This window comes from Astatotilapia calliptera, chromosome 4 (assembly GCF_964374335.1).
Source record: "Astatotilapia calliptera chromosome 4, fAstCal68.1, whole genome shotgun sequence".
NCBI classification, from domain to species: Eukaryota; Metazoa; Chordata; class Actinopteri; order Cichliformes; family Cichlidae; genus Astatotilapia; species Astatotilapia calliptera.
The window spans coordinates 1,183,090-1,193,617 of NC_137425.1; the positions used below are offsets into that span (position 1 = coordinate 1,183,090).

At 40.4% G+C, this 10,528-nt stretch overlaps 1 protein-coding gene across 1 annotated transcript; it reads right to left on the reverse strand.

Annotated features, from left to right (window-relative positions):
* LOC113019967 (GTPase IMAP family member 4-like) lies at positions 1–2,606 on the reverse strand. Its single transcript, XM_026163633.2, has 3 exons — positions 2,490–2,606; positions 1,739–1,762; positions 1–1,233 (listed from the first exon to the last, which is right to left on the reverse strand). Exons 1-3 carry the CDS (start codon positions 2,494–2,496, stop codon positions 452–454), a joined length of 813 nt encoding a protein of 270 aa, XP_026019418.2. The 5' UTR covers positions 2,497–2,606; the 3' UTR covers positions 1–451.
* Between the last annotated feature and the right edge of the window lie 7,922 nt (positions 2,607–10,528).

Here is a 10,528-nt window from a genome sequence, read left to right on the forward strand (position 1 = left end):
TTTTGTTTGAATCATCTTTTATTTGCTGATTTTGCTGTTAATGTCTGATTAATTTCACACACTGATTGATACATTAGCATTTTAACTTTACTGAATCAGAAAGATAAAAGAACACACGAGGAGAAGTATGTGGCAACACCAAACACAACGATCACTTTAAAAAAAATTACATAAGTGTTTACAGAAAAATGATAATCCATCTGTGCACCATGCTTGCACAGATGGAGCAAGCATGGAAATGTCCTTCCTCTAAAGCATGGTGATGCATTGGTTGCTGCAGAGAAGCTGAAAGTATCAGATTAATAAAGTGCAGTAAAAATAGCTGAATATTTTACTCTTTTATAGAACTCAGCTGCAGTTTTATTACAGCACAATAAATGTGGATCGTTTTTAATGGGTTTGTTGCTACAGTCTGAAGGCTTAAGGTCTTGACTTACTTCCCTGCTTTTTGTTATTTAGTGAGACAGTCGCCAAACTTTGTTGCCAGCCAGACATTTGCTTGTAGGACTAAGGTAACAAAGTCCACTGGCAGCACAGGAGACAACAGGGCTTTAGCGACAGTGGCCACATGTTGGTCTCCAGCCCCCATCTGCCTCTGAGTTTTTGACTTTTGGATTTGCTTCCTTAAGACTTCCTGTGCATGTTCGAACAGTTCCTTGGTGTAGTTCCTTAGCTTGTTATTTTCTACCATTTCATTGATTTCCTTCACCAGCTCCTCCTTTTGTTTTTCTTTTTCATCACCTCTGTTGTTAATAACACAGTATTTCTGTGTTTTAAATCCCACTTTCTTAATAAACTTCCTTATCTGGTTTCTCTGCTCACTAGACAAGTCTCCATCGATACGCGTGATCAGGAGGAAGAAATAACGCATGACCTCTTTACCAAAGATCCTCCTCAGGACTTTCACTCGTTCCACATCATGTGTCGTAAAACCGTCCTCCCAGCTGTGCACGTACAGGAACACGTGAGGCCCCTGCTTAGAATCGAACTGAAAGGTGGATGCAATGAGCTTACTCAGCACCTCCTCCTTAGATTTGCTGGTGTGGCACAGGCCGAGAGTATCAGCTAAAACCAGTCTTTGGTTTCCAAACGGCGCCGTCTCGGTTGTGCACGGCGCTTCATCTGAGGCAAACAAGCGCTTCGTCACAGCAGCTCTTCCCAGGAATGTGTTCATGATTGAAGTTTTCCCAGCTCCAGTCTTTCCAATGAGCACGATCCTGAGCTCCTCTGGCACTGTTGGAGAATCATATCACATATCAGCACTGCAGCACTTAGTCTGAACAACAGCTGATGTTTGAATGACGCTTCAATTGTTCCCAGCTTGCATTTGTTTTACTGACTTTGCATTACAAAGAAATTAACTTTCAGATGTTTTTATTATCTTAATTATCAGCATTATAGACTCATTAGTTTTCATGTAAACCACAGTCAGTCCCGTTTTACTCCCACACTTTCCCATCTTAGTTTTATGGTGTCTCGCTGATAAATTCAAAGTTCAGAAACACTTCAGATAAATATGATAGCAGCATGTTGACCATTTGTACAGTTGAATGTTTTCATTTTCAGAAAATGTACTTCATAAAGTAACTGTTTCATTGTGTACTGCAGTAATCGTTGGTCTGGTGCAGGGCAGGCGTTTAATTAAAAGTAGGTATCTTAATGCATAGAAGATTTAGCCTAGAAAGCTGCTTTTTATGTTAATGTCACTTATAGGAGCTGCATAAGACGTTTGTCCTACCTTCTGGTTTACTCCCCTGGGACCCTATAAAGAGAATTGTTAAATATGTTAAAACCCCAAATGTTTACAAGCATTAATTTTATTATGGTACACACTGCATATTTCAACAGATCCAGCAGTTCTACATGAGGATTTTCTGACTTAAATGGCTAAAAATACATAAATCTGGAGCAGTTTGCACCTGAAGCCTTTCTGTCATGCTGCTCAGCAGAACTTTGCCACAATTATTTAAAAACTGAATTTAGTCAAAATGATATTAAATGTAATAACATTACTTTTTGTAGATGATAAAGTTTTAGGGTGCTCGGAGTGATCATGTAAGCTGCACTCAGCACTGACTGCACATAACAACTTTTCTATTATTTCATGTCGTCAGATTAACTGAGAACTGTTCAGGATTCAATTTAGAAAAAAGAGAAATCTCTACATGTTACACACTTACACAAGTAATCAAGAAATTATTACAAATATTAAATTGTATGAAAGAAGCAACAAATGAAGGCGATTAAAAAGCCGAGTGACCTTTGATGTAATCAATGAGGCGTCTGATGACTAGAAACTATTTTAAAAACCAGCGAGCTCGTAGACTAAACAGGGAGTGTTGGACTGTGTAAGTGTAGCTTTCTCTGTTACAGATGAGACATTTGTGTTGTTAGTACTGCTGTTAATAACACATGAAAATGTAATAAGAAAGAACAGAAATGCTCTGCTGGTTTATTTACAACCTGTATGAAATGTAAAATGTACGTACCGCCCATCTTTGTCCTTTGTAAAAGCAGTGTGTCGTTGATGTCGTTGAACAGTTTGCCATCTTTATATTCAGCAGTGTGCCGCGTCCTCCCCTTAATGACGTTCGACTATCGTCTGCTTGCCAATGAGCCGACTTCTCAGAAACCAGAAACCAAAATATCCGTGCGCAGCAAACGATAGAACCAAACAAAAGTTTGACGACTGGAGGAATCGGGGAAGCTCCCTCTCTTACAGTAAAATCATGTTTGAGTATCGAAAAGGCAATCTGGAATGAGAACTTTCCAGGATGCTGAACCTGGCATTTTGACCGTTTAGCCACAGCGGGATAGAGGAAGTATTTTTTTTGTGCAGCAGGATTACCCACACTGTAAAAACGTCAACTTGATTAATGTTGAATTAGCACATTTTCTATTGTTCGCCTAACATTTTATAACTGAATTAGTTATAAAATTAGTAGTTATAGAGTAAGTAATACCATGTTCTTAAAATTTCTGATGCTAGATAATTGACATTGAATTAACAGATAAATTTAAGTTGAGCCAGCTATTTACCTACAACCAGACCTTTAGCTTGTCCATTTCAGAGCGCATAGAGGAATGGCGCTAATGTCTTTGACAAGAGAAAGAAGAGCAAACCATTACGCTGCCTTTGGTAACTAAATGCTACATTTTTCTGTTTTAATATAAGCATCTTATAAACTTTAGTTAGTTCTAATTTCTTTGTTGTTAATGGGCACCAAAGAAAAAAATATATAAAAAGTTCCATAATCAATTTATTTCATTTTTATTTATAAAGTACCAAATCACAACAACAGCTTCCACAAGACAAAGGAAAAAGAGACAAACCCAACAATCATATGACCCCCTATGAGCAAGCACTTTGGCGACAGTGGGAAGGAAAAACTCCCTTTTAACAGGAAGAATCCTCCAGCAGACTCAGGGAGGGGAGGGGCCATCTGCTGTGATTGGTTGGGGTGAGAGAAGGAAGACAGGATAAAGACATGCTGTGGAAGAGAGACAGAGATTAATAACAGATATGATTCAATGCAGAGAGGTCTGTTAATACATAGTGAGTGAAAACAGGTGAGAGAAGAAGTGCTCAGTCCATCAGGGGAATCCTTGAATCCTCAGATCTTTTGCAGCCTTATTGAAGCAGGGTCACCTGGTCCAGCCCTAACTATATGCTTTATCAAAAGTTTGAAGCCTAATCTTAAAAGTAGAGACGTCTGTCTTCCTAATCCAAACTGGAAGCTGGTTCCAAAGAGGGGCCTGAAAACTGAGATCAGTTGGAGAGTGAAGTGCTCTAATGGGGTGATCATGTCTTATGAGTAGGGTTGTCAATTTTAATGCATTAATGCAGATTAATCTGTCATCACGATTAACCCATCCAGAGCACAGAATGACTCAAAATCCCTGAAATGTCAACACATTTCAGGCAGTTTGTCCAAAGCTGCTTGTCTGTGCTCCAGATGGGTTAAATGCGTTAAAATTTTTTAATCGCGTTAATCATGATTACACATTAATGCGTTGACATTGACAGCCCTACTTATGAGGTCTTTAAGATAAGATGGGGCCTGGTTATTCAAGATATAATATATATATAATATATATGATGTGGATGATTTTAAATTTGATTCTGGATTTAACAGGGAGACAATGAAGAGAGGCAAATGCAGGCAAAATCTGCTCTTTCTTCCTAGCCCCTGTGAGTAGTCTTGCTGCAGTATTTTGGATTAACTGAGTCATTTTTGACCAGGACATGTCCTTCAATGCACATATTAAACAAATATGTAAGACTGCTTTCTTCCATTTGTGCAACATCTCTAAAGTTAGAAATATCCTGTCTCAGAGTGACGCTGAAAAACTAGTTCATGCATTTATTATTTCCAGGCTGGACGACTGTAATTCATTATTATCAGGAAGTCCTAAAAACTCCCTGAAAAGCCTTCAGCTAATCCAAAATGCTGCAGCAAGAGTCCTGACAGGGACTAGAAAGAGAGAGCAGATTTCTCCTGTTTTGGCTTCCCTTCATTGGCCGGGGAATCAGGGGATTCCCATGATGCACTGGGTGTTTCTTCTTCACTCACTATGTGTTAACAGACCTCTCTGCATTGACTCATATCTGTTATTAACCTCTGTCTCTCTTCCACAGCATGTCTTTATCCTGTCTTCCTTCTCTCACCCCAACCAATCACAGCAGATGGCCCCGCCCCTCCCTGAGCCTGGTTCTGCAGGAGGTTTCTTCCTGTTAAAAGGGAGTTTTTCCTTTCCACTGTTGCCAAAGTGCTTGTTCATAGGGGGTCATATGATTGTTGGGGTCTTCTCTTTTTTCTTTGTATTGTGGCAGCTGTTGTTGTGATTTGGAGCTGTATAAATAAAATTGAAATAAAAATTGAAGTTATTTTTGGACTGGACGGACCGAGACATACCAGTCTGTCGTGGTGAAGAGAGAGCTAAATGCTGAAGCGGAGGTCAAAATTTACCGGTCGATCTACATCCTCATCCTCACGTATGGGTAGTTACCAAAAGTATAAGAATTACATCGTGGATACAAAGGGTGGAAATGAGCTTTCTCCAGTGAGTGGCTGGTCTCTCCCTTAGAGAAACCGGGTGAGATACTCTTCGCTATTGAAAGGAGCCAGTTGATGTGGTTCGGGCATCTGATAAGGATGCCTCCTGGTGTCTCCTGTGTGAGATGTTCTAGGCATGTCCCACTGGAAGGAGGCCCCAGGGCAGACCCGGGACACACTTGAGAGATTATGTCTCTTGGCTGGCCTGGAAATGTCCTTGTGTTCCCAAGGATAAGCTGAAGGAGGTGCCTAAGGAGAGGGATGTCTGGACGCCTCTTCTTGGGCTTATGCTCCTGTGACATGGCCCTGGACAAGTAGAAGAAAATAGATGGAGAAAAAGAGTCTAAAAAATATCAGTAGTATTGAAAGTATCTGTATATATGTTACGTGTTACGAGATGGTTACAGAGGGCTTTCCTATCGATACACAAACTTTTTATCCAGGCTACATAAAGATCTTTTGAATTACTGAGACATCATTTCTGCTCCAGCTTGTAGTTTTTCTGATTCAAGGTGTGTCCTTGAGGGTTATACCAGGGAGTCAAATACTTCTGATTTGAGACTTTTATTCTTCAGAGGAGCTAAAGTGTCCAGAGCCATGTGCAGTGTAGATGTTGAACTATTAACAAGATAATCGACCTCTGTGGAGGCAGAGTTCAGGTAGCTTCCCTGCACTGTGCTGGCGCATGGCATTGAATATCAACGAAGGAATTATATCCTATAGGAATTATAAACTTAGTTACAGCACTTTTAGAACGACGTCTACTGTGATGAAATCTATTACTCACAGCCGTGTAAACCTTTATTGTAAATTTAAATGTGATTTGGAATGGAATTTTTTTTCCCTCAGTTTTCAGGAAATACTGAAAATGTTCATTTACTGTGCCATATGTAGGAAAGTGATCCAGTGTGATTTTACATACAACAACAACAACAACACAACAACAAAACAAAAAAAACGTTTTTTGAGTTTTACAGCTAGCCTGGACACGGACGAGTAAGAGGCTTTCAAATGAATTAAAAGTCTGTCTGGGTCTTTGGTTGATTAATAGGCTGGTGTGAAAAATTGCTGCCACACCTCCCCCTCGGCCTGTGCTTCGAGGTTTCTGGTAGTTAGAATGACTCGGGGGTGTTGATTCATTTAAACTAACATAATCATCCTGCTGCAACCAGGTTTCTGTAAGGCAGAGTAAATCAATTTGTTGATCAATTATTAAGTCATGTACTAACAGAGACTTGGAAGTCATTGTTTGGTGACCTGCTTTACCTGTTGAGCTACCGCCCCCCACCCCAAACTCATCACGCTACACTTGATGAACCCTAACTGTGACTGTGAACACGATAACCACTGTGCACCAATCACACACTGCTCTTTATTTTAAATCCATCACAGTACTGCAAACCTAAACTGCTGAGTATTTTAATGCAGCCTTTAGATAACAGCCTAGTTTGTTTTGCAGCACGTTTCACAATATGAAAAACATTTCACATGCAAAGACCGATATCTGATTTAAAAACAGGAATTACACTGGTGTGAAAAAGTATTTGCATCCTTGCTGATTTCCTGTTTTTTTTGTATGTTTGTCACACCTACATGTTTCAGATCATCAAACAAATTTAAATATTAGACGAAGATAACACAAATAAACACAAAATGCAGCTTCTAAATGAAGATGTTTTTTATCGGGGGGAAAATAAACCAAACCTACATGACCCTGTGTGAAAAAGTGATTGCCTCCTAAACACAATAACTGGTTGGGCCTCTCTTAGCAGCAACAACTGCATTCAAGCATTTGCATTAACTGGCTACCTGGAGTCTTTAACAGGACTGTGGAGGATTTCTGGCCCACTCATCTTTGCCAAATTGTTGTAATTCAGCCACGTTGGAGGATTTTCCAGCATGAACCGCCTTTTTAATCATGCCACAACATCTCAGACAGATTCAGGTCTGGACTAGGCCGCTCATTTTGCTTTTCAGAGGTGCGTCAAGAAGCAAAACAGATGCCTGAAGCCTTTGTTTGGATGTTTGTGAATCAGTGATTGTGTTACCTACTTCCTTCTCTTTCTCTGTTATGTGTTAAGCACAGATTACTCCATACTCACAAAATGTTGGGAAGTCATTTGAAACAGTGTCTCGGTACTAACCCTGGCTAACTGTGCAGATTGTGATCTCTTCCTGCTGACATGTGGTCTTTGCTGTGTGCCAGATCAGCATGTTCAGGACGGTTTAACACGCCCTGTTTGTGACCCAGCCAGTTTTTTCTTCTTCACAAATGTGCTCTACAGGTCTGTGTGTAAAACTGAAAGAACTGTGTAGCTGTCACTTCCTGAGGTGCCACTTGCTTTGTAACCACAGGGTGAGGTTTTATGGGTATGAGTCCAATTTTCACACAGCATGTTCTTAAAGCAATGAAACACCATGGTTTGCAGCCACGTGTTTGTGATATGTGTAACTATGTTTCCACACTTGGAGAAGGACTCGGCATTCAGTGTGTTTGCAGGCCTCAGGGTGTGGAATATTATTTATTTTCCATGCAGTGTGGATGTTCCTGTACAGCAGGGTGTGGGTCTTCATTGTATCCATCACCACTCAGTTCTGGTCATCTTTAAAATGTCTGTCCTGTCCTTAGACGGCATTAAACGGGAAGTTGGATTGCACCAGCACCTTTGTTTTTATGCCAGTATACCTCATGTGTTTTCAACACGTCAGTTTCTTCACTTTTTTCCTCACTTCTCTTCATTCTTTTTATGCTCTGCTTCACAAGCGTGCAGTACTTCCTCTTTCATGAGTACTGCACTGCACTCCTACAGATGCAAAACATCACAGCTGTATTTCACCGCCTGTAACCTTTGTAAAGTGTGCCTTACATTTCCTGTCTAAACATCTCTGCGCCCCCTCAGCGCACACATGAGGACTGAGACAAGCAGCTTATCAAGACAACATGATGACAGGAAAAGTTCATAAATAACCATAAAGAATAATGGAGAGAATAATCTTCCTCTGATTTTGGTCCTGTTTTTCATTCTAGTTTTTACAGCTGAACCTGAACTAGCCTGCCTTCCTCTCTGGGACGAGCCCTGTATGTGCACCGTGGTTAAACAGTTGAAGCTGCTGCCCTGAGGGCTGTACCATGAAGCTGAGTTAATGGGTTAACACAGATTAAAGTCAGAGTTGTCAGTCTCACAAGATGGATGTCTTTTAAATTATCAGATCACCATGGTAACCTATACTGAACACTTGACCTAGTTCAGAGCAGGCTCTGCTCACAGTTTCGGTTAAATTAATCTGGAAGCCATGTTTTCATTGAGTCTTTTATGACTCACAAATGAAACTCCCCTAGTGACCACTTGAGTCTGACTCCAAAAGGGAGCAGGAGTCTTTCTGAGTTTTAATCATATCTTCAAACGGAGATCGGAGTCTGCACAGCAAGAAGGCAAACTGCAAACAGGCGGTGAATCCAAAAAGGCTGAGGAGGAGGGGCTTTACACAACTGTTCCTGTACAAGAGGCTGATATTTATCACCTTGGTGAACTGCAAGAGCTCGTCTCAGGCATCTTAACCGCGAGTTTCTGTTTCATGCAACATGCAGCATGCAGAGGTACAAGTACAGAACTTAACCCCCTCTGTTAAAACACTGATGAATGCACATGAACTTAAAATGCCACGTTTTATTTTCACTGCAGTCCCCCCCTTTGAAAATTCAAATTCTCACTTGTAGCAAATAAAAATAACAAGCTTATCGTTAAATTAATTACATTGCAGAGGGGAATTAAAAGATAATAATCATAAAAATATAAGTTAGCTTTAGTCTGATTTAATTGTGTAAGTAGTAACTAAATTCACGTGTGTGCAGGATGCTGTTTTTAATCAGTTAGCTCCAGTTTAGCCTCCCAGTTCAGGCCCACTGTGGGTCTGAAGCTGCATTAGTCCAGAGTCACACAGAAAGATGGAGCCTCGAGATTTTATTCTGAGCTTAGAATAAATCCACACTGCCTCTGTCTTTAACTGACGACAGATTTACTTTCAAAAGTAAGTACTGAACATTATGTCACTTATTTATGTGTGAATATTTAATAATGAAGAACATTAAAACATGACTGTTAGCTATGTTATATTGCTGCCTCTGTTCGGTGGTGTCGAGCCAAACGGACTTTAACGTGTGTTTGAACGAGCTGACGGTTCACTCGTTAAGCTGAAAGAAAGATGCTTTAATCACAGCAGTCACACATGTGTCCACTGCACCATCTGGAACTCTTCTTGTTTACACTCGTAATAACACAAACACTAAATCCTCCTGTTTGTAGCAGTGTGTACACCTGAGACTGTCACCTGTCTGTCTGTCCTGAATCAGTCTTATTAGGTAATGTTCAAATAATTTTATCATTCCAGTGTTTTCAGTGTGGTAGAAAGTACTCAGGGCCTTCAAGTTACACACTGTGAAAGGAAGCAACAAGTTTAATGTTCAGAAACATAAAGTAATAATGGATTGGATTTATATAGCGCTTTTCAAGGCACCCAAAGCGCTTTACAATTATACTATTCATTCACTCTCACACACTGGTGGAGCAGCTACAGTTGTAGCCACAGCTGCCCTGGGGCAGACTGACAGAAGCGAGGCTGCTATATCGCACCATCGGCCCCTCTGGCCAACACCAGTAGGCAAGTAGGGTAAAGTGTCTTGCCCAAGGACACAACGACCAGGACAGAGAGCCCAGGGATGGAACCGGCGACCTTCCGGTTACAGATGCGATTCCCAACCCCCTGAGCCACGGTCACCCCATCAAGTATGTATCAGCAGCAGAATGGAGCTAAAATAAATGTTGGTTTCAGTTCTATGAAGCTTTGAGTATTTTGGATCAGTAGCTGCTGTGTTTGTTGCATCATATTGCTGTAACTGTTTATATGCTTTATATATTCTGAGCTAAGTTGATCTATAGTGTTACATCATATTCTATAAGGATGTTATGTGTTTGTATACTTCCTGCCCAGTTTGACCCATTTAGCAGACGTCAGCCTGTTTAAGGCTCTGATATCTATTCTGTGTGACTTACAGCAGTTATGACATGGTCTGATTTTCTCACCCAATAAAGGAATATTTCATATATCAGTCTACTCTTCATTCTATCAGACACAGTTATCACAGCTCGTACATTTGCTTTTTCCACACATATATAAGCATTGAGCCAAATGTAATAATGCCAACATATTAAAAGAACAATATTTGTCTCTTATATATAATACACCTACATATACACTGTCACAGATACTTGTCTTTGAGTGATGATTTAAGGTGATGGGAAATATAAATAACTGCAACTTGAATCTTTGACACAGAGTTCAAACTCACTGCTGTAATATATCCTGTAATATATATATATCATAATAATCTGACAATACATATAATACCGCCGCACATAGTACGCGAACTGCGCGTCCTCTGAAGCCTGCGGTCGCTGGATGGGGACACAGCC

What these genes read in the sequence shown, in the direction of transcription:
- LOC113019967 (XM_026163633.2), bottom strand. An exon ending in CCAGGGGAGTAAACCAGAAG is followed by an intron (nt 1,234 to 1,738) that starts GTAGGACAAACG and finishes ATTCTCCAACAG; the next exon opens with TGCCAGAGGAGCTCAGGATC.